The sequence below is a fragment of the Kryptolebias marmoratus genome, linkage group LG6 (genome assembly GCF_001649575.2).
Source record: "Kryptolebias marmoratus isolate JLee-2015 linkage group LG6, ASM164957v2, whole genome shotgun sequence".
Taxonomy (NCBI): Eukaryota; Metazoa; Chordata; class Actinopteri; order Cyprinodontiformes; family Rivulidae; genus Kryptolebias; species Kryptolebias marmoratus.
This window is the reverse complement of record NC_051435.1, coordinates 11661685-11686577: the sequence shown is the minus strand read 5'-3', so window position 1 is coordinate 11686577 and position 24893 is coordinate 11661685. Positions and strand designations below refer to the sequence as shown.

Genomic DNA, 24893 nt, shown 5'->3' with positions numbered 1-24893 from the left:
ACAAGAAGCCCAGTAGAAAAAAAAAACCCTGCAATGTGAAGCATCTCCACATTAATTGACTACCCTGTTATGTTTGCTGTCTTGCTTCTGGTGATGCAGCATCGCCATCTGGCATTTGGCGTCTGCTGCATGAAAGTCGTTCATCAGATTTACTGACTTTTGTTGTTAACAGGCAGAAAGTATTTGGTGAATTATTTTTTGTAGCTTTTTTTTTGCATATTTTAGAGCAATGTCATGTTTTTTTCTTTAATCATTAATATGTAAGCATTTTTCTTTGAGTAGATTTTTTCTGTTTTTACAAAAAAAAGTTTATGTTCGATTTTTTGCATTTTTGCAAAAACATCAGTTTCCCTAAATGTTTCTAAAATATAAGGGAATAACTTAGATGATGTTAGCTGTTGTAGATATATATATATTTGAACAACCTGTGTTTAGTTTAGTTTTGAATTGATTGATGAGAATGTTTTTTTCTGAGCGAGGAACTATCCCTTTAAGTTTCTTCCCTTTTGACCTACATTCAGCCATCTTATTTCTAATTTACTTTGAGGTAACAAATCTTTGTAAAATTATGATGCATTTATAACCTAATTTCTACTGGAATTGCAAACTTCTTTCTCCTATGTACCTGTTAATCAGTCTGTTTTAAAAAATATAAAGCTTTACAGCAAAGAAAATTCCTCTTTCAGGTGGGTTTCTTTACCTCTTTTCTGTCCGCTTCTTTCTTCTTTTTGTTTCCATGTTTTTCACCAACACGTGCCGCCCTCAAAAGTCTCCCAAATACCTGTTGAAGGTAAGAGTCCCGTTTAATCTAAACGTACCCCTCAAAAACTGCAGATAGGATCCAAATTGGGAGCAGTTTTTCTTTTTTTTCTTTTGGACAAACATAATCCATTTGAAATCAGCTGAGCATTATTGTAAACTCTGAATTGTGTGCGGCTTCGCTCCCCTAACATCAATCACAGTCTGGCTGTGGAAAATGTAAATCATCTCTTTTGAACTTTATTTCCCCATGCAGCCACAATTCTGTGTTATCAGCGTAAACAAATACCCCATGATGTGTCTCTTAGATTATTAAACTAAAAACTTAAAATTAGACACAAACACAGACCAGCATTTTAGGAAAAATAACCATGGAAATCAAACGGCTCCTCTTTGATGTGCTTCCACCTACTCAGTTATTCTTGAACGGGCGAAGGCTTCCTAATAACAGCTCCGTGTGACTGATGTAATATGCATGCTCTCTTGTTCTCCATCAGAGTTGGAGAAAAGTTGACGGAAACTGACGCTTAGTAAAAGTTAAAGAAGTGGGACGTTTGTTAGAACAGCGGAAGTGGTAACTTGTGTGATCTGCTTTCAGAAGAGCAAAGTGTCGGAGGATCTCACTCCTCACTGCATGTACTCCAGAACATACCTTTCTTCCTTTCAGCAAGAATGAAATAAAGTATTAAGATATGCACTTTGCTACATTGACTCACCATAAAATATCTATTGCATCATTAATTTTGATGAAGCTATGAACAGCAAAGGCCGTTATAAGGCCTAAACTGTGTCCTCGTTAATTCGTCGTCATTCGAAAGACTCTCTGCTCGGTGACGGCAACTTCTATTACTCTGAATGCTCTGCAATTTTCCCCCTGCCCTACAGCAGTGCTGAATTACTCTCTAGATTGTTAGCTTTAAGTGTTTATGAGCTTTTTGTAGCATTGACGGCTCCGTTAGTACAGCTGTGTATTCCCGACTGGCCTATTTAGAGGAAAGAGACCTGGTAAAATAATACCTTCGCCCCTGCAGAGCCCACAGAGGAAGCCGGGGTGCAAATAAACCGCATCTCATTTGCATCCTCTGCTCCGGGTTTGACCTGTTCTGCTGTGAATGTTTGTGTTCAGGTGGACACCATGGAGATGATGCGTCACCCAGAGGAAACCACCAACATGAGGAGACAGACTGTGGCGTCCTACTTCCGTGTAGGTGTTTTCCATGTTTAATAACCTCCCGATAAGAAGAACAAGGAAGAAGCTATAAGTGCACACAAACATCTGCTTCACGAGGCAGCTGCTGGATTCATGTTGTTACTCAGAGCTTTTTAACACTCCACAATCACTTTCAACAATCCTGGGTCTTCTTTGATGGAGGGGAGTAAACTTTCTGCATTGATGGTCCCATTTCAGATGTGTAAGCTGCCCATGTCAGAGACATTAATGCACCCCCATACCATCAGAGAGGCAGGCTTTTAAGCTGTGTGCTAACAGGCTGAAGGGTCCTTCTCCTCCTTAGTATGTAGGATATGGCGTTTCCAAAAAGAATTTCAAATTTAGATTTGTATGACCACAGAACAGTTTTCCACTTTGCCTCAGTTTATTTTAAATGAGCTCCGGCTCAGAGAAGATGGAGGCGTTTCTGGATGGGGTTCACTAAGGGCTCATTATCAACACAAGAGACTGCCTTCAAACAAGTCGAATCTATTTCACAGTGATGTTCCAACTGGTTTGGGGATCATTTTAAACCCTTAGGTTTTGTATTTATTTGTAGCTGTGTGGACTTCATAGAAGCAAGATGGGGTCAGAAATGACAATATTTACATCAGAGGGAAGAACACAAAATAATTGTGATATTGTGAATTGCTGACTGTCTCTACAGATCACTAGGATAAACAAATGAACCACTTTCTTTTCATATTTTAATTTAGGTAAAACATTCATTTAAAGTGCATGGAAACTGCAAACCATTGGGAAAATAGAAATGTAAAAAAAACAGATTAATAAAATCTCATGTTTTTGTCAATTCAAAACTCCAGTAATCAAAATAGCTGGTGTTGATGAACTTTAGCAAACATAGTCATGCCTCTAAAATATTTTTAACTAAAATTAGTCGTGTCAGAAGTTGAAAGAGTGCTAAATGGTCACACAACACTCTTTGATTTAAACTTTGACATCACAGTGGTGGGCAATGTGCAGTCCTTCAAGGACTGCTAGTTTTATTTAAGAATTGTACTGACTCATTATTTTTCATTCGAGGACATTGCATTAAAAAAAAGGCACATTAAAGAAAAGCTTGGCGATATCTTCAGTTTCTAAATGGCAGCATGTTGAATGCATCTAATAGTAAACTTTAATCCACTCTGTTTTCTTAGTTTGCAGTTTGTCAGTAATAAAACAGGTGGAAAGGAGGTTCATGATTCAGTTGCACAAAAAAGTAAAACTCCTCTAATAATTTACTATAAAATTTACAACTGTTCAGTACTTTTGGCACTTCAGAATGGAGAAAAGCTACAATCATAATATATTTTCTCACATGTATAGTAAAAAATGATATAACAGTTTTATGCTGCTTTTGTTCTACCTTTCCTGCGGTTTATTGCTGCCTTGCTGTGTCTCCACAGTACTCCCTGATGGACCTGCTGTCTAAGATGGTGGTGGGCCAGCCACACTTTGTGCGCTGCATCAAACCCAACGACGACAGGCAGGCGCTGCGCTTCTGCGACGAGAGGGTGACGGTGCAGCTGCGCTACACGGGGATCCTGGAGACGGTGAACATCCGCCGACAAGGCTACTCCCACCGCATCCCGATCGAGGACTTTGTCAACAGGTAGCGGCGGCGATGAGTTGAACCAACCCCCCNTCGTACCATCTGCCTCACTTTCTCCAGATATCCCCACCACACACACACACACACACACACACACACACACACCTCCCCCTCCACCTCCCTGCTCTGCAAAGTGCTGACACAACCCCAGAGAGCGAGCAGAACAAGTTATCCCAGCTCCACATCGCACACACAAAAAAAAACCACGAGTTCTTTAATTAGAAAGAAGTTCAAGTGGAGCAGAGCAGGACGCTGACTAATTGGCAGTCATTAGTGATAGAGTAAGACTTAATCTTACAACTCTTTTAACTGTAGTCTGGAAAATATGGATAAAAATCAAACAGGGAGGAACTGTGATTATAAGGGGAGATGCATTTTAATAGGTTTCCCTTAACTATTCATAAAGAGTTTGTTCTTGCAGTCGTTGACCTGGAAAGGCTCGGATGTGGTCTGCATGTCCCAGTGGTTTTATGTTAGAACACAATTAAAACAAGTTTCATCATTAGAGAGACTTTACATAAGACTGCTGTTTTTTTGGTAGCTAAAAATATAGGACATGATCTAATAACTAATTCAATGCTGAGCATCAAACGCTGCTTTTATGATGGTTAGCCACAAGTTTATAAGTAAATCGCAACATCCTGAGTCATTTTAAAGAAACAAACAAATGAGAAAAGACCAGGTTCGGATGAGTCTGTGGGGGGAAAAAAAAACATAAAATAAAAAACAGTTTTTGTTTGATCAATTTTCTTTTGAAAAATAGTCAGCCACCTTTAATGCAGAGGCTTTAAGTTCATATAAAATTTAATTAACTTGGGCTTCTGGTGTGTGGGAAAAAAACAACCCTTTTTGAGATTGTTGGTTAGTCTCACAGCTTTAGGGAAGCTTTAAAAGTATAACTGTGAAAACTCTGAATGACCACATGATGCGTCCTCGCACGTCCTTCTCGTGCTCCTGATTTCATAAAGCGATTATTAGAGGATCGTACACGACCCGGCATGAAGGCGTTGCTGTTGTCTCTGCAGTGAGTGTGTGAACAGCGGAGTGTGTTGTTTGATTTTTAACCTTGATTTTGAATCCATATCATCCCGCCTGAGCCCGTCAGAGGTCGTACGGACCGACCAGAATGGCTAAACTGCACCTTTTAGTGAAAACTGATTTAAATTTGTGCTCTCATATCAAAGGCTCGTCTGATGTTGCAGTGCTTTGTATTTACCATCAAAGAAATAACAGGTATCAACAGGAATTAGTATGAAAGGCTTTAGACTGAGGCGGGGAGTGGAGTTCAAAGAAGTTTTTCTTCTTGTTGTTCTTCTTCTTCTCTTTGACCAGCACGAGGGGCGAACCAGTAGATCTGGACTTTTGATGTCGCTTTGCAAACACTTGGAGCCGCCCTGTCCTGTCCTGTGCTGTGCTGGTATTTTATAAACTACAGAATCGGGCGGTGGATTCAGGCGATGTTTGGGATAAACAGAAGTGTCACCGACGTGCACTGACAGACCAGAGCCGAAGGTGTTTTTAGTATTGAAATGAGAGAAGATTAGGGGGAAAAAGAAAAGTATTTTTCTGCAAAAACAGTGTGTGAGCGCTGAAGGACCAGGGAACCTGCTGAAGAAGCTGAAACTGAGTTGCTAAACCTAAAAGAAGCAAAACACTAGGTAAAAGTTAAAAGTAATAAAATGTAAGCAAAAAATTTAAAATTTAAAATTAAAAGTAGCTAAACAATAGCTGAAAGTTAAAATGAAGCTAAAAATGAGCAAAATGGTAGCAAAGAGCTAAAAGTAACAAAAGTCAAGCTAAAAACTAAAGTAGCATAAGGCCAACTAGAGGCTAAACTTAGCAGAATTGTAGCTAAGAGTAGCTAGCAAAATGTTAGCTAAAAGCTATCAGTAGCTAAATGCTAGCTAGAAACTAAAAGTAGCAGAATATTAGCTAAAAGCTAAAAAACAACAAAATATTAAAAGTAGCAAAAAGCTCTTTAAAAAAGCTTAAAGTTGTAAAAGGCTAACTCAAAGCTAAAAGTATCATAAAAAGACAAAAATTAGCTCCATTCCGACTAGCGTTTAGCTCATCAAACCAGTCAGAATAAAATTTAGTTTCTCTAATCTGAGATCCTTCGAAGCTCCGACAGGAAACATTTCCGCAGAAACCCACAACAAAAGATCAGAACTATCCCTTTAATGTTTCCAGTCTGTTTACTGAAGCAGGGTTTGGTAACCTACCTCATGACATGTCTGCAGGTAACAAGTTTCACAAAATATTCCTTTAAAATTAGTCATTTTATAATAATTTAAATTTTACACAGAAAGATCCGGATTATTTAATCCACCACTGTGGTCAGTGGATCAGAAGCTTTATGCTTCCATGAACACGTCAGTGTTTCTATTTCAGCACATTCACAACCAAATACAAATAAATGTTTGTTGGTTTGCATTATCTGTACTTTATAAACATCCTGGAAAAACACACTCAGAGTTAGCAGCGTGTCACATTCCTGTGGTAAGAAAACCATCATCTGTTTTCCCTGTGAGTTTGTAAAACTTTGTTTTTAGAAATGCAGTTTTTGTTTATAGTTAAGAAATTGAAATTGGGTCTTAAAACTGAATTTTTCAATATTCTATTCTATCTTTTTCATCTACAAAACACTTAATTCAAACTTCATCCTGTTTTAGACTGTTTTTAACTCTGAAACTGTGTTCTTGATCTTTAAAATAGTAAATGGTTTCTCCTTTGCAGATACTACTGTCTTGCCTTTCGGGCTCATCAGATGCCCGAGAAGAGCAGGGAGAACGCCGTGGCCATACTGGACCGGGCCAAACTCCAGAACTGGGTGATGGGGCACACAAAGGTAAGGTGACCCTTTTTTTTTTAAACACCTGAAAGTTAAACAAAGAGACGATTTGTGTCTGTAAAGAACAGTAAAACAAGGTGAATGAGTTTCTCACTGAACTAGACTCGTGTTTGGGAGACTTTAACCAGAACTGATCGTCCGTTCAGGTTTTTCTGAAGTACTACCACGTGGAGCAGCTGAACCTGCTGCTGCGCGAGGTCATAGCTCGGGTGGTGGTGATGCAGGCTTACACTAAAGGCTGGCTCGCGGCCCGACGCTACCGAAAACAGAAGGAGAGGAGAAACCGCGGGGCCATCGTCATTCAGTCAGGTAGAGTGTGAGTAATTAAACTGGGGTTTATTCAAATATTAGTCAAACGGATGCAAATGAGCACGGAGTTCTGATGTGCTCTTTTATCACGTGCTGATGAAACGGTTGCAGTTGTGATGGGAATCAGATTACGGGGTTTTGTGAGGGTTGTGCCTCGCTGTGCGGGTCTTCATAAAAGAGATAGTTTGATAACCACAGGATGACCCATGAGGGTTAAGAGCGATGCTTCAGAGCAAACAATAAGGCCCCAGAGAGTTCAAAGGGATCCGTCGCTTCGCCACCTGCTTTAGCGGAGTTTTGAAGTGGGATCTTGTGTAGTATACCTTCTTTGTTTCACAGAGGTAGGTCAGCAGTTTCTTACACACACACATACTTTGTCTTTCTCCAGCCTGGAGGGGATACGTCGCACGCCAGAGTCTCAAGCAAATAAAAAAGGAGCGAGAAGAGGCTGCGATGCGCATACAGTCAGGTATGAAATGTTTCGTTTTATATTCAACTGCGAGCATCTGGGTTGTCTGACGCAGCCTCGTGTCCGGCGGAAATCTGCATTCTCACAAAGAATAAGCGCCGAAAAAACCTCGCATCTTTGTGAAACACCTTTTTGATCTCCACGAGTGGCCCACGAAATAGTAATAATTAATTATTAATGCATAGAGGAAAGCTTTTGAAAGTTTGGGCAGCATTTGGTCCCCATGTTTGAGAAGAACAGTGCATACTGAGATCTTTTTTTTTTTTTTTTTTTTTCCCCTCCCTTTCATCTCATTCCCAGTAAAGGCAAGAGAGGGGCTTATCCCTTCTGTTTCCTCACGACTTCCTCTCTCAAATTCCTGGCCTATTACACAGCTCTCACATACCAGAAACAAGATGCCTTTTTATACTGTCAACCTTTTCATCTGAAATGTAAATTAATTCTTACTCAGTGTGCCTTGACGAAGATCAAAGTGGGCACATTAACCTTCCCAGCCCCAGCCCCCCCAATCCTTGGAGCCTCTCACCGGAGGACAAGAGAGGGTGCCAAAAGGGGCTGGAGAGGGGAGGGCAGGGGGGAGGAGATCTGGCATTGTTTCCTCTGGCTCTCTTAAGGGCTGCCCTCATCTGGCACACGAAGCTTCGGAGTCGCCTGCGCACCTTGTGTAAATGTGCTCCATTAAACCCTTGTAAATAAAGCTGCAGAATGGGTAAACATGGTTTTGGTGTGAGGAAAGCCTCTCTGCCGCCGCCTTTCTTTTTAGACAAGCATGTTTGTGTGTGGCCGCCGGGGTTCAAGGGGAGGAGGAGGTGGTGGTGGTGGTGGGGAACCTGAACCTGACATAAGTGGGGGTCTCAGCCACCCTCCCTCCGGGCGCTACACTCCAGCACATTCGCATTGTGTGTTCTCTGCAGCTTAGAGCCTTTGAGGTGGGCCGCATTTGCATCTTGAAAATAAACAGATGCCTTTCAAATGCATGAGCCTGGTGGCTCCTCAGATCTCAGCAGGGCCTGGGGGACAAGCTCACCATCGATCAGATTAGACCATGCAAAATACAACCGTTGCTCAACAATGTACTTGAGCTTTTCTTTTTTTTGTGTGCGTGTGTGTGCGCGCACATAAGTTTACCAGAAAGACACAAAGCCAACTGTCGAGAGTAACCCAGCCCGTTTGGTTCAGCATCCATCTGAGCCCCGTATGTCTCAATAATCACACAATATTTTCCAGCTACGTTCCTGGAATTTGTGCTGAGCTAATTTATAACTAAAGTAGTGTTTTATGACAATGCAGTGATTGCCTTTGATTACATTTATTACCATATACACTGTGTCAGGAGGAGGGAAGACTGAAGGTAATTTCACCACAGGAGGGTGTATCTGTGCAGTTTACAGGGGCCATCGGGTACGTCACGACCACGGACCCCAGAGGGACATATGTCCCCCTCAGGCTGGAGGAAAGACCACCAACGAGGGCCACACGAGGTGAGCTTCGGCTTCCATTCTCCCACAGGACTGGTGATGACTGGCTCCAAATTTTCTCCTTCTTTTTCCACTTTTTTTTTTTTTAGGATAACGTTTTTTTGCCCGTGTTTGTTTGCGCATCTTCATTTGTCTGTACTGTTAGCAAAATATCTCAGAAATCACTGAACGGATTTTACTGAAACTTTCAGAAAGTAATCTACAACTGATGGACTTTTGGAACTCCATTCAAGATGGCCGCCACAGCAAAGCGATCATAGCAAACACAAAAACAGCTGTAACTTAGTCCGTTTTACAGATATTGAGCAAAAATAAGGTGTGGTAGTAGCCGAGAGTGATCCCTAACAAATACTTTATGTGCAACATTTTACTTAACTATTGGAGTCGAATCTGTTCGTCTGTTAGCAAAATATTTCATGAATCATTGGACGGATTTCAATGAAACTCTCAGAGTAATTGTTGCATGTATATGTACGATTAATTTACGGTTGGAGTTAATCCCATTCAAGATGGCAGCCGAAGCTAATTGACCTTAGCCTACTCAAAAATATCTTTACCTCAGTTAATTTTAAAGATATTGAGCTAAGATTTGGTGTGGTAGAAGCTGACAGTTACTCACAACACATACTCAAAGCACTAACAGATTATATGAGACGGAGGTGCACAAGATTGTGTGTTACATTTTCAAGGTTTGATGAAAACAGTTGTAACTCCATTATCTTTATACATAAGATGCTTTTAGTTTAAAACTATGGCGTAAAAAGGTAGTGGGCGATATGCATTCCTTCAAGAAATCTTTATTATGCACTGCCCTTTAATATGCCTTGTTATGGAAGACGTCTTGCATGTTGTACCTGTCATTCATGTTTTTTTTTTTTACCCTGTGATGTTCTGGTGTTTTGCTCCAGAGGAGAAAGCTCCTCCTCCCCCGTGCGCCGCCCTCTCTCACTTTTATAAAATGTAATAAATAACTTTCCACCAGGATAGCACAGTTGTCTGACCACAAACGGGGCTGGGTGCCGCGCTGGTCTCCAGATGTACGAGCGGAGGGGTTCGTGTTTATTCAGCAGATGGGCAGGCCAGTCATTAAGAAGGCATGTGAATACCAGGAGAGCAGCCACCGACACAGCAGCACACGGGGTGTGTTTTAGCAATTATCACAAATCCCTTGAATATTTTCCCGAATGATTTTAGATTTAAAAAATATATATTACAGCAGCTTTAAAAGGAACATACTTTTTTTAACTTTATTGCACGTCAGAAAATAAAACAATTCACAACAGCACAAAGTCTCAATCAAATCTTCTGTGATTTTTTTTAAATTATTATTTTTTTTTTTTTGGTCAACATTCATCTCCAGACTCCAGCTCCAAAATACTAGATTTACACATCTGAAAATGTTGTGCTTGTTATATACTCCAACTGAGCCGGGCCTCATCTGGGATTTTTCTCTCCATGTTTACAATCATATTCCTCGGTGAGAAAAAAAAAAAACTTCAAACCTCCACTTAACAATTCTGTTTAATCAGTGTTGGAATCTCTCCATATATATTTATTTTGACATGATCTGGCTCATTTTTCTTCCTCCTGTAAGAACTATATTCTCACCTGCATGCTGTTCTTTTCCCTTTTGATAGCTCTCTTCTCTGCCTCCGCTCGAATTTCGCTGTTTTCATCCAAAACAGCAGAGCCTCCACTTTGCATCACCAGCTCCAAACTGGATCAGATTTGATTCCTCCAGACTCGGAGCGTGACTGTTTTTGGCACCGGGTGCGCACATGTCGTCTCTTTGGTGTTCCTTGTTTGTTTTAAATAATGCAAGACAAGTGATCATGTACAAATATTCACATTGTGCAGTCTGCAGATTGCATAAACCAGTTATTTCCTACCAGGAGGCTAAAAGACAAATCCGGTCTATTAAGTATATGTTTATTAGGTTTATCTTAGTCAAAAGTGTGTTGTTTTTTTCCGCAGGTACAGCCTAAAGAGCAAAGACACACCCCTAGATGACATACATAAAAGAAACGTAAGTTACAGAATATCAATAAACAGTTTTCTTATGCCTTCAAAAATGCTGCTCCTCTAACAAAAGCAGCTTTAACCCAGATTATTCTTTGGGAATTTTTTTTTTTTTTTTTTTGGGAGTCCTTGAGACAAAAGAGTTCTCTCGCTCCAACCTCCATCTCAGTGGAGAAGACAGGGTGGTACAGGAACGGGAGAATCAAAAGGCTGGAAATTCACGGCTGAGAATAAATGCTCGCTCTTCCCCGAGGTGATTTGTCTTTGCGCTCCTCTTTCTACAGATGTTAGACCCCTTTTTTAGTAAAGACCTGAGGTTCTTTGGTAGCACTTTGATATCCTGCTCGGATTCAATATGTGAAATAGAAGAGCCACTCCGTGACTTGGAGCACATTGCAGTCTTTGAAGTCTGATCCAATTTTTGCTGCTCACCATTTGATGTTGAAAGGATGAAATGAGGAAAATGTACAGTTTTTGCCAGTAACTCTGCTGAGCATATGTAAGATTAAAAAAAGCAAAATCCTTTGGAGGATGTACTTAGAAATGTTAAGCAGATTAATACTTTCCTATAGCTCTTTTATTCAAAGATAAAATTAAATATGAGAGGAAGTCTGTATGTGCTGTATTTTTAACCCTCACAATTAAGTCAGTGTGGTGCTGTTTGCTAGGAGGTAGGGCCAGTAAAAGGGGGGGATATGCAATTGCATTAGCATTTGATTAACATTGCAAAGCACATTAATGGGTTTGAGTTTTATGAGTGCCAAATTGTAAATAAATGAATGCAACATCTACATGACTAAATAGAAAAAAAACAAATTAGAAAGCTTGCTTTAACTTGTATCTATTCATCCAGAGCTTTCACTGACATTGCTCTTCTGGGTGTGTTTACGCCTCCTCTTTCAAGGTTGGCCCTGACAGCCGAGACAGGCAAGTGAAAGACGTCAGGAGAGACAAAGGCAGAGCAGGAGACGGTGTAACGAAGCCTCGCAGGGAGACAGCGAGGCTGCAAGACGTGCAGAGTAAACAAGGTAAGCCCTGGCGCAGAGCTGGCGGGTGCAGGTAATTACACAAAGAGACAGTAGAAATCCCGCTTTAATGGATGAAGTGCCAGTTTTAATACGGGGCCCCCTTTCAACCTTTTCATCCAAGCCAATCCTCTGCTGCCGGTCTTTGTTGACAGCATTGTGGGTGATTGTTTCTGCCGCGTTTTAATAACCCGGGTCAGATCATCCCGAACGGCAAGTGGGAGGTGGTTTCGAAGGGGGCACGAGCACTTCAAAGCTTTCATTTTCCCACGTGGCGGGCTCTTCGCTGAAGGATCTCATCAGCGGCTCTAATAGACCTGCACAGTAACGGTGACAAGAAAATACACAAACCCTGATTTGTTGAACATATGTTTGGTTTGCTTTTTGCCCCGGGCGATGAATTACATTAATTCCTGCAGCCTGGAAGGCTGAGTGGGTGGCTGTGCAGGTGGGGGGCCTCTGATTACGGCCGTCACCCAGCCCGCCACCAGGGCGGCCTCGGTGATAGAGCCCCGGCCCTTCATTAATGTTATTAGAGAGGGGATGAGGTAAGAGGCCGAGGTGGAATAGCGTTTAGCGGTGCGGCTGAGAGATTACGGGGATTAGACATGATATTGTAACACAGACAGAGCTCTCCAGCGGGCCTGGGATTAGTGTCAGCACGCCGCAGCAGGTCTGGGTTAGATAGCGGCTAATTCGGTAATGCTGCGTACAGGTGACCCCCGCTCCCAGGCATCATGGGTGCTCAGAGAGGCGTTGTTTGACAAATTTATGAAGGCAGAGTGATTATAAAAGAGGAAGCGCTGCATTTTTTGCTAAAATGTGTGTTTTGCCGTAAAACCACACAAAGTGCTAAAGTAGCAGCTCCGAGGGGCAGGGTGGGCCGAATAAATGCACCTTTTATTGACAAGCTCAAACATAAAATTACATAAAACAAGGAATTAAGCTTTTGACCCACAAAATATGACAGTACTCATCACTGTATGACATGAAGCTTTTCATTATGAGACACTTTTGACAATAATTACTGCAAAGAAATATTGAAAACATGGCGGTAAAATCTCTCCACATATTAAACAAAAAGATGAAAAAGTCCTGGAAAGTTGCTTTTACATTATTCCCTGATCATAATCAATTAAAAAATCTTGATCTTTAAGTAAGTTTTTTTCAGAATTATACAGATTTTGCATCTAAAAAAAGTTGTCTTTTTCAAAAAAAAAGAGTAAATAAGAAACTGAAGTCAATCGATAGCTGAGGCTGGTCTCCTTTAAATGTCAGTCTTTGAGGATTAAACACTTTAAAGACTTGTGCTACAAAGTCCGTGTGGTGAAGACGGACATTTTTGTGGTGAACCTGTGATCCCCTCACATTTATCTTGGGAACTGAAGGTTTTGATTTCCAGGTCAGGAACTTCTGAGCTGATGGGTCATCTCTGTTTTACTGTCATTTTCCAAACATCATATCTATTACTGTTGAATCAACGTTTGTTTTAGAGTAATCGAAAAAGGTTTCTCCACACACTGAATTAGCCTCAAGCGCTGGAAAGCATTTACTGTCAGCTAAAACATATTTACATTTCCTGACAACAATGAGCTTCACAAGCTCTCGTATTTTGCACGAGGAGGGCACACATTTCTAGATATTTATTGCTGCCTTTTTCTCCGCCTCGTTTACGTTCCGAGGTCTGCTTGTGGTGTCTTCAGGAAACCCCATTTGAATATGTTGAGGGAGGCCACGGTGGTTCAGGCACCCAGGGCACACTTTGATCCCTGCAGATCTGAGGGGCCTTTTTTTTTTTTATCCCGAGGTTGAGAGAGTCAGAAGCCTTGCCCCTGCCAGATGTTTGGAGACTAGGCTCCTTCCTGTGTCTCATCCTGCTGTCGCCTCTGGTGATTGCATCAGTTCGCTCGGGCTGCAGCTCGACCCGGAGTGTTTCAGGACACCGGCGGAGAGAAACAGAAAATTAGCCGTGGAAATCGAATTACTCCACCCCTCCAGACACACACACACACACACACACACACACACACACACACTCTGCCCACTGCTTCCATAATGTTAAAACACAAGGGGGTGACCTGACGGGCGCTGGATCGTTTCTACAAGATTTAAATAAACCAGGTCAGATTTGTTTCTCTGTAGAGCTGACACCAGGCTAATCAGCTGCTCTCACTCCATGCTCTTTGAACGACCTCAGTTTGGAGAAAAATAGTTTAACTCTGACTGGCATTGGCCCCATTCGGACTAGCCATTAGCTCATCAATCCAAAGTGAATTGCTGCCATCTTAAAACAAGTCCAGTCTCAAAGATGGTTCATGCAAATGTTATTTTTTTTGTTAGTTTTGCATTACATGGTTACTTCAAATCATAATTTATGAGTACAGCATAAACTGTAGTAATAAAAAAAGCAATAAAATGAACTTGAATACAATAAAATCACAGAAAATAAAAAAATAAATGAACTAGCACACTAAAAGTCAAGATGTCCTGCTGGGCTAGAGCTAAAAGCCAGTGAAAACAAATGAGATTTAAACAGATTTAAAATGACTGATGGTCTGAGCAGCTCTAAAATGCAGAGGGCCGTTCCACAGATTGGTGGTGGTGGTCTCCAATGGAAACTCTGCCGCTTCAGCTCAGGCCAGAGTGTGATGGTGTAGGAGTTCTGACCAGTAAGGTAACACTTAAAAACAAGCAACAAAATGTTAAACCGGACCCTGAAATGGACAGGAAGCCGGTGTAGAGAGGCCAGCTCAGGTGTGATGTGATCATGTTTTCTTCCACCCCGTGTGGTGGCAAGATTTTTATAAGCTAACACCTGACTGTCCAAGTCTTGACTATGTTCTGTCTGAATTCCACAGCCTGTGAGGTTTTCACCAAATGACCATGTTACTCTTCACTGAAACCAGACTGACCTCGCTTCCTGTCTCCTCCTCGCCTACAAACATTAGAATATCTTCGATATAAGCTCCTGTGTGGACTCTGGAGGTAGAGCTTTGATTCAGAGCTTCCCGTTCAGACCCGAGACTCTGATGTTAATTATAATTGTCTTGAAGGCTCTCTGTATGTCGTGCACCATACATAAATAACCCTGTTTGAGTGATTTCATCTAACAGTGCCTGGAAATTGATTTTCTTCCACAACACCCGTCAGAAGACGAGCTGCAGCATTTTGAACAGCTCGTAGACACCTTAGCGATGATTGGTTGAGACCTATAACAGCAATAACCCAGACAAGATGTGATAAAGGCAGTCTCGAATGGTTTTAATAAAATTTAGGCCTTTACCTCATTAAGGAGCCTTAGCATTTCAGCAGAAATGTTACAATACTCCTACACGAAGAGCCCCATGCTGCACAAGATGTGCTGCAATTGGATGTTGCTGCCACCATTTATGCTTGCAAATAACCATACAATTCTTTATAAATAGCCGTATAGAGTGGTTGGACAGTGTAAAGGACTATTTAATAGAATCTGCATGAACCATTATGATTTTTTTAGATTAGAGTTGTAGGATGGCAGAAATCCATTTGAACCTGCTCAGACCAGTCATTATCTCATCAATCTGATCAAAATTATACTTTATTTCTCCGATCTGAGGTTGTTCAAAGAGCTATCTACAGCAGATAAGATATTAATTGTTGATATATTTCCCACAGAACCCCACTTCAAAAGATTTGAACTCTCACTTTGAAGCCCTTTCTACTCCAGGCACTCCTAACCTTTCATTTCCCATGTTTTGTCAGTTAAAAAAAAAAAAAAAAGTTGCAGATACACCATGTAGTCGTGTAAGCTGCACATACAAGACGGTGCCACCCTCCGTCACCTGTCACCAGCCTGAATATTAATGCGGCGTGTTTGCAAACTAGTCACAGGGACGTGTGAAGAAAGAAAAGCTTTTTTGCTCGCGAGTGGCAGATATGATCAGAGTGCTGCTTATGCTCCTCAGCGTGGTAAACAGGATGGTGCCGAGGATCAGTCAGAGCTGACTTTATGATTTATGAAAGCTGAGCTACTTATGTTAACAGGCTCTCTGAAGATTAGAGTTGTGGTAAACACACGTGTCAAGAGAGAGACAGATAAAATGAAACCACAACACAGACACCAATTACCTCTGTGCCTCAGAAGGTAGTTAACCTGGCTGTTCGACAGGATGAAACGACAAATAGAAAGATAGTTAAAGAGGTGTCGACTTTATGGGGATACTTATGTCCCCTCAGTGCATAACATGGTTCAGTCAATAAGAATTGATTTTGTTTGCCGCTCCGAGCTCTTTCTGTGCTTTACAGCTGCAGCAGGGAGAGCTTTTACCCACACTGAGGTCACACTCACAAGTACATCTTGTTTTATTTTCCTCTCGCTCCCTCCTTCGGCTGTTTAACATGTCCTCCCACGAGCTTTGCAGCCACCAGGTGCCTCTCCACCACCCTCCACCGCAACCGAATCATCATCAGCAGCAGCATCACTGTATCAACATGCATCTGTCAGACAAATGATCCACCCTCTCCATGTTCTGTAGACAAATACTCTCCCACCCTCTCTCTGTCTCTCAGCCTTTTGATTCATCTAACTGTCTTCACGTATCGCCGCGTCTCCTCCGGATGCCTTCAGTTTTAGGCAAATTACAGGCTCGACGTAGCGGCAGCGGAGATTTGGAAGGGATAGGAAAGACTCAACCCAACGGAAGGAGTTGCCTCTGTCTGACGCTACCTACGTAATCCTCTTAATGTCAGTGGGAGTAGTTAACAGGATGTACTTCCAAACTACTCATCATCACATTTCCAGCAGAATAATCTCCACAGACATAAAATCAAGGTGGAGAGTGACACTAAGAACGCGCTTAAATTTTTCAAATGTTGAACGAGTCACTTTTTGTACCTAAACTTTTATTCCAAACAAAACATTATTAGTTACCCAATGTCATGAGCTAAAATGTGGTAGTAGCTGAGAGTCATCACAGCACATACTCAGAGAGCCAATTAATCACGTGAGATCTTTGTTTTAAACTTACAGTGGGGAACGTGATTCCTTCAAGGAACATTCCTTTAATAAAATCCCTAAATTTTTCACCATTCAGGAGAAAACAAAATCTGAGCGGCGTTCATTTACATAAACAAGCTCTAGTTTGTTTTTCTTGTCTGCACTAATTTTCCACTTGTTCTGCCGGGTCACGGTCGTAAATTGCTTGCGCTGGAAATTCTGACAAATGATTGACTTCTGCAAAGTTCAGAGATTTCTCCACCGCACAAAACATTTCTCCCGAAGTCAAAGTTCCAAAATCGCTGTCAGGGAGGGGGGCAGATGATTGATTTCGGTGTGAAAAATTGCTTGTAAGTAACAACATCCTCTGCTCGTGTTAGTGAAAACAGATGCAGGAAGTGCCCTCTTTCGGCATTATCTGCTACATTTGATCACTCCGTCCTCTAATTTAAAGCACATGAGTCGCTGCTTAAGACCTTGTGTTCGAAATGACAAAATCCTTCCTCGAAAACTTCTGGAAATCCTCTTTAGCTCAAGATCTCTGAGTGTTGTAAAGTCTGCGATTGTGTGTTTTTGTGCACGTGTTTGTATGCATCTGGGTTTGTTTGTGTGTGTGTGTGTGTGGGGGGGGGGGGGGCATGAAGAGACTGTTGTGAGGTAAAGAGAGGGGTCTGGGTTGCACATGCTTCATTTAGACATCAAAGGCCTTCGCTGATGATTTTTCCTTATAAACCATGCCTTTTGGTGCCTCTGCTCTCTCCATCTGAATAAACAAAGCCCAAATGGGTTTCTCTGTGGTCTGGGAGCAGTCAGGTGATTGCAGCATGTGATATTTTGAAGTAAATCGATACATCTCTTTAATTTATTCCACTAAAAAAAAATCCCTCTTAGCTGCTCTTTTATGTTGTTTCTGAGAAACATTCTAGTTTTCAAGAGATTTCAAAGTGGTATTTAGAGATGTAACACAACTCATCTGCTGCTCTTTGAAAATGAAAGGGCTACCTATCACAAAAATAATCTCAGCCCGTTTTTTTTTTTTTTTTTTTATCTCGAGAAGCAAACATGTAGAATCTGTAAGTCTCTCGCTGTGAAGAGCAAACTCTGCTTGGCTTTTCTTTTTGATAGGGAGGAATCAATATTGCATGAAACGCTCTGCCTCTGTATTCCCAGCTGACTATTATTCCTCCCCACCCCAAACAGCAGACATTACCCACCATCATTTAGCCAGCCCCTGATGCGAGCCAACGTGCGACCCCTTCCCCGCTCCTCTTGCCAATGTCCGAGCCGTGCTCCCATGCCAGAGGCCAGTTTGGCAGCCTCCCTGGCTGTAATATATCTGCGGGAGCAGCATTCCTTTGGGGCTGGCCTGGATCAAATGACAGTGATTTCCCCAAATAGAGGCACAGAGATGGGAGGCCTGACCCGTCCTCTGATCTGCTCCACGCTCTAATCGCTGCAGGTCAACATGGATAAATTGTGAGGCTGAGCTCCTCACCAGATCGACAGTGGTAGATGCAGCAGCTGGGATGTTTCTGTACAAACATCTTATTGTGTTTTCTGTTGTTGTGATACGAATTACAGATGTGACTGCGCACATTTAATCTCAGTCTGCATTAATAAAGATCTGTGAAATCTCATAAATTGGGAAAGCAGAGAACCTAAAAAAAACGTCTGATTTTAAAATAACTCGGCCACTTTTGGGTAAATGTACGAGCTGCATATGTGCCAGCACTGCAAGGAAACAAATCTTAAAAATCTGACAGGTTATTTAATAATGTTACAGTTACCGTGGTTCTAATCATCTCTTTTATCAACACTTAATATTCCTAATGAGGACAGCTACTTGAGATAAAAATAAAATACTTAAACTACATAATATTTGTCACTGTTTGTGTCTAATGATGTCTGTCCACCGTATTGCAGTGACCCTAATATGTGTTCGAGTCATTCTCATCATTATCAAAGTTATTTAGCTGCTGATACATTTACAATCAACCGGGTTGGACAGAATTTTTCTTATATGGACAAACACACGGAGACTGAGATACAAAAAATGTTATTAATAGATCTGAGACGACAAACACATTTTTATTTTGCAGTTACGGTATCTTAGATCGGCCCACGCCAACCAGATTTATTTTTAAAGTTATAATCTGTATAATGTCCCATTTCTTCTGCTGATGACAAACAATTTATTAAAAACTGGGTATGTGCTAAGCGAGCTACAGATGGTTTTGCACACAAGATGCATGGTGCCAGTGTTGCTTCTGGTTTACCGTAACATGGGATGCTGGGAAATTTGCTGTAACGCGTGACAGGCACCGGTAGAGAAAATGGATGGATGGAAGAAACTTGCCTTGGTAGGTCACCAGAGATCCAGGTGTATGTGAAGAAAGCAAGAGGCTGACACAACTGGAGTCTCTGGGAGTCGACGGATTGTGTTTGAGCACAAAGGAAGCTGAAGGCTAAATGAAAGGCAGGTGTGCCGATTAACAAATTAGGACCAGGTGTGTGGAGAGAGCAGCAGGCAGGTCTGACTGGAAGCAGGAGTAATAAGAGAGGCCGACAGGAGAAACCAATAAAGGACAAAGTCAAAACCTAAATATAAAACCTGTGAACCATAACAGAAACAAATGCTGAAGTAACTCTGTTAAAACTCACTGTGTGGTTTCAGTTTTCTAAGGATATCCATTAATAGTGCTGTAAGAATCAAAACTATGGTAATCATTCCAAAAAAAAAAAATTAACATTACTGCAAAGATAAAAGCTGGTACTCATGTAAATTACATCCTCATATGTTTAGTTATTTACCACAAGTGATATTTCTGAAATAATTGTGACTGAAGAATAAAGGGGTCACTGACAGGACTACAATTCAACGTGAATGTCTGAGTCAAATTTCACTCTAACCTCTCTGATGCTTGTTTAAGAAGATGTCAATGGATCAACCAAGAGGGGTTTTATTTTTAAGTTAAATGTTGATATAGTACACCTGCATAAACTTACAGATAATATATTTTACTGCACCCAGTCTGTGGCTTTATTTTCATTTTTTACAGCTTTTTAACCAAATTGTGCATCACTAGAAACATAATTTTTCAACACCAAAATGAGCATTTTTGTGTGTGTAGTGTAGGATTTAAAGGAATATCAATGCAACAAATCAAGGTGTTTTTAGCAGAAATGCAGACCCTTTTTACAAAAAATAAAAAAAAATCACCCTCAGTACATGAGATTTCTCCAAATATCCTCAAATACTGATGGGTAACAAGGATCCACGCGGTGGGCAGTTAAAACCTCCGAGGCTTCGGGGGGAGCGATAAGATTCACGGTGAAAGTTAGCTAATATCTCCGAACTGACAGGAACTTTTGGGGGCATTTACAAAGTGTGACTTAAGTAAACTTGCGCTGGTTTGAATAACATCAAGAAAGCCGAGGAAAGATTGGAGGGGTGGAGGGGGACCCCCGCTCTTTGATGTGCCGGATTGAGATGTGATGAGGTCTGTTCAAAGTGAGTACAAAGTACTGTTAAGATGGAAAGAGCAAATACAGCTTTAGTCAAGGTAGAGACACAGAGGTAGAAGGAGATGATAAAGAAATGTCCTGTCTCACACCGAAGCCAGGAGAAGATGAAACGCTATGAGGCATTAAACATGGATGCTTCCATGTTCAAGTGGCTCGGATTTTTGTAACCTGCGAATCTTTAAATCTGGGGCGAGGAATGATGGGGAGCCATCTCCGCCATCAGCGAGATTCTTTTTGTCTGTCGTGCAATAAATTATTCAGCTCTCAGAGCACATTGTTTTAGAGAATGAGGGGAAGCAACCTTACGCTAACAAAAAATTTCAGACAAGAGGAGACTTAATTTGGTAAATGGATATTTTAATGTTAACTTTTAACTCCTTAAAGATGTAAGCTGCGTGGTGAGTCCAGATTATCTGATAATCATGTTTTCGTTGTTGTAGCACTTGTGTTGGAAAGTTCTCAATCAAAGGCCTAGCATTTCTTTAATCGTTGCATGTCAGAGTTTTGAACTTCAATCTTATGTTAAAAAACGATGCCGTTTTGGTCAAATCTTGAAAATATTATGCGTGATCGATTATAGTATGTTCCTCATTCACACACACACTCACCTAGTGCTTTCTGCTTTATATTTAACACTCCATATATGCAGCACTTTTCCAGCCTCACTGATAAGCAGATGGGGGGGCAGTGTGGAGAGTCAGGGTGTTGCCCAAAGACACTTGGCACGCCGCAGAACTGAGGGATCAAACCCCTGATCCTCCAATTGGAAGACGACCTCCGTAACACTGGGCCAAAGCCCCGAATGAAACAAAATGTAGAAATCAAACAAAGCAAAGCCATAATTATGACATTAATTATGATTTAATTGTCATAGAAGGTCCTAAATTGACTGAAAGGGTCAGTTTTACAACAAGGAACAAGGCGTTTAATGACAAAATGCATTATTTTGTTATTTTGGAAAACTGATGTGTTAAAGTCATTCGGGGGAATTCAAACTATTTTGTGTGTTTTTATCAGACCCAAGTCATACAACATTGATTCATTGGGTCTAAATGAAGAAAATGGCAGAATAAATACAGGTTTGTACATCTGAGCAGCTGGATTAAAACTAAGGTTACTAAAAAAAATAAAAATTGGTTCTTTTGCTTCAGCCACTTTATTTATGAAAAACAAATTAGTTGATTCAAAAACTAATTTAAAAAAATGGTTCTGATTTTCTAGTTTTCTAAAATGTGACCTCAGATATTTCCCTTATATATCCGTTAGAGCAGAGCAGGAATTCACAGGGCTCTGTCATCATCCTGGTCATCAGATGCTGTCTGTGGTTTTATTCCTTGTCTCACGAACCGAGAGAACGTCCCACATTTTGAGCGTCTCTAGTTTTCAAACATCAGCACCGACGGACAGATGCTTCTCCGAGATGTGGCTCGGATTAACGTTATCCGATCTGTGAGCGTGTGGGTCAAGTGCAGGCTGACTCGTCTTCGCCACCTCGCTTCTCCAGCAGGAAAAATTTGGAGAAACCGCGAAAATCGCTATTTAAATTGTCCAGATTTCAGTGTGACGTAATATAAACTAAAACAAACAAAAAAAAAAAAAAACAAGAGACTGCAGCTACAATCAGTGAATTTGTGTTCAAACTGGAGAAAAGGCAACAGAAGCTGAAACAAAAGTGTTTACAATGATGTGCAGCACAAACTCAAGTGATTTTTCCCAAAAAAGGAACATTTCAATCAAATTAAAAAAAATATATATAGGTTTTTTTATGCTAAATACCTCATCTGCAATGTGCACGGTCTGATGAGTTTATTTTTTAAACTTAGATTTATCTATTTTCAGAACTGCTTAAATGCCCAGGATGATCCAAACATGTTTCTGGTTTCACAGTGAGTCCAGCAATTAGGATATGGTCACGCTGCTGTTAAACCTGAACTCATTTCAGTTGTCTTGCAAAGAAAACTGTCCCTGATTGTTTACATGTTGGCAAATATAATATAAAACCAGTCATATCTTCAGCCAGCAGCTCTTTGTTGGTAATCCAGAAACGGGTCTTTATCTCATAAAAGACAAAACTACTGTCAGCGAGGCTCATTAAACAAGAGTCCAGCGACGTCCGCCGCAATTACAAGATGCATCACCGTTTAACTCATTACTGAGACAAATGTTCAGTGTGGTTAAAAGGAGATGGATGTCTTCTTTTAAAGCAACATGTTAAGATGTTTCATCTAATAGGACTTTTATTAAAACGCCCTTCTTGCTGCCGTGACTTCAGAAAGAATTAACAATAAGCAGTGTGGCTGACTGAAACAGTATACATTAAAATTTATTGTATGTGTGTGTGTGTGTGTGTGTGACCAGCCAAACAATTGTGCACCTGTGATTACTACATTTTAGGATCTGTTTGTAAAAGTTTGAATTGACTTAAACTTAAAAAACAAACACTTATTTTATATTATTTGCCAAGATGCTCAGAGCTGTTATGAGTGTATGTTTAATTTGGCACTTGATTAATTCTTTCTCTCTCTAAGAAGCAATAATCTTCAGGTCTACGAGTTATTGGTTTGATTCACAGGTTGCGAAAGTTTCTTCTGATTAGTTTCAACATCCGAGTTTCAAGTATCAACCCAGCCTGCTGTGCACCTGCTAGGAGAGATATGAATAAATGTGATTTATCTGCGTAGATTTATGTCATCTTAAGCTGTTATTGCGTCATCTCGTCAGTAAAGTTATATAATCTCATTTATGTGACGACGTTCCCGTAACTTTTCTGCCGTGCAGATTAAAAGAATTGAGGGCAGATTCCGTTTACGGCTGCTGTCGTCATTGTCAGCCTCATGCTGGCGCTTGTTGTTGTTGTTGTTGTTGTTTTTGCCTGCTTGGATCACTGCCCCGGTTTTCCCTCTGTTGCAGGTCCAGTGATGAAGCTGCAGCAGAGAACTTCTCGTCGCCGTGGCCAGCAGCCCAAGCTCCTCAACAGCCCCGAAGACAGCCTGTACTACAACCAGCTAAATGTGAGTTCAAAGTGCAGATAAAGGCCTTTGTCTGAGTTTGGTTCCACATGATAATACAATTAAACCTACCTGTGCCAGACCCTGGAGCCCCACCCCCACGCTCCTCTGCCTCTTGTCTTGAACATGTGCTTATGCTCTTTATCTGTTGCTTTCATGTCAGGATGTCTGCCTTCACGGTGAATAATTGATGTGGTTTATCAAAGCCGAGCAAGATGCATGCTTCATCAGACTCACTTGAGCCCTTTGATCAGAAAAAAATTATGCTGTGACTTCTGATATTATCAGCATCTGCTCGCATTCAACACAAAATCACTTTGAATTAAAAATTAATGACTCTCTGCTCATCTTTTGACTGTGTGCTCTTGGCCCTTTCCTCAGAGAACTCTGGATTACCAGGGGAGCAAGAGGAAGCCGAGAAAACTTGGGTAAATAACTGCTTTCCTACTTACAGCAACTCTAAACAGAGCAGGCCCTTTGTGGAATGGGAAAATCCAGAAATGGAGTTGTTTTCCTGTGATCTAAATGGAGAGCTGAAAATATCAAGAAGCTCTGCGTCATTAGAAGGGGGGGTACATATTAGGTCTTTGTCAGCATGCTAATTTTAATTGTTAAAGGCCTGACTTTGTGTTTGTACTATAAATGACATTGTGCTCCACAGCACTGTGCTTAAGAAAACACCACCATCGCTGCATCTATAAACATTGTTTTTCCTCAAAACGTCTCGTTTTCATGAAAACCTCATCACTGCTTCCCCATCCCAGCAACTTGTCTTCTCTCACATCACAGTCAAATCAAAGTGCTGGACGGAGAGGATGAGTACTACAAATTACTGTCGGCTGTGGAGTCGATCCCCGAGGAAGAGCACACGGCCGCCGCCGACACAGCCCCGCCTCCCACCCTCTCCACCGGGCCTCTCGTCAGTCAGAGCTGAGCTTCACATCCATGTCAGTCGGTAAGACAGACACATCAGAGACAGACACTCCAAAGAGCGTCGTCCGCGTTGGAAGTGCTTCGGTATGTGGAACAAGTTGAAGTGCTGCAGGATAAGCAACTTCTGCAGACAGTGCCCTCATCTCAGAGCGCTAGTTAATGTGGAGCCAGGTTTTAATCCACATTAGATTAGGGTTTTTTTTGTATTTGACGTCTTTGTCAACACAATTAAACTTGTTCTTAGCTTTGATGCATCCATTTTCATTAAGGTAGGGGGGTCCAACTCAATCATACGAAGGGCTAAAACTAAAAGCTTGTTCCTACTCGAGTGGTCTATCTCAGTCATACCAAAAAACAGAAATTGGTTTTGTTTTTCAGATGTAATATGTCATATTAGTCATATAGAAATGTAATCTACGTTTCTCGCAATACATATAGTGATTAAAACAAACAACTTATTGATCAAAATTGAAAAGACATTGATTTCTCATGTCTTGCTCTCTATCATCAGGTTTTCATTCATTATTTCTACATGTTATCACAATCCAACAAATCATCTAGACACACCCCTAAATAAAAACACAAACGTGCAACAATTTAATTTGAAAAAGGAGAACAACATAATAAGACTGTACACATTGAAGCAGACTCTCTGTTGCTCAGTTTGTCCAGTCAGAAACCGGACATCTTTTTTCAGCTGCATGTTTCTTATTTTGC

At 41.1% G+C, this 24893-nt stretch overlaps 1 protein-coding gene across 5 annotated transcripts in view; it reads left to right on the top strand.

The window, feature by feature from the left end:
• myo3b (myosin IIIB) overlaps positions 1 to 24893 on the top strand; it is a 71669-nt gene that overhangs the window by 38766 nt on the left and 8010 nt on the right. For 4 of the 5 annotated variants that reach the window (XM_017424590.3, XM_025007705.2, XM_017424589.3 and 1 more), the window contains 12 exons: positions 770 to 790; positions 1886 to 1963; positions 3379 to 3584; positions 6321 to 6432; positions 6582 to 6744; positions 7133 to 7213; positions 8598 to 8694; positions 10666 to 10717; positions 11615 to 11738; positions 23146 to 23246; positions 23625 to 23671; positions 24033 to 24198. In XM_017424590.3, the coding sequence (XP_017280079.1) occupies positions 770 to 790; positions 1886 to 1963; positions 3379 to 3584; positions 6321 to 6432; positions 6582 to 6744; positions 7133 to 7213; positions 8598 to 8694; positions 10666 to 10717; positions 11615 to 11738; positions 23146 to 23246; positions 23625 to 23671; positions 24033 to 24177 (1227 nt within the window). In that variant the 3' untranslated portion in view covers positions 24178 to 24198. The remainder of the gene's footprint in view (positions 1 to 769; positions 791 to 1885; positions 1964 to 3378; positions 3585 to 6320; positions 6433 to 6581; positions 6745 to 7132; positions 7214 to 8597; positions 8695 to 10665; positions 10718 to 11614; positions 11739 to 23145; positions 23247 to 23624; positions 23672 to 24032; positions 24199 to 24893) is intronic. The other variant, XM_017424591.3, reaches the window with a different exon arrangement.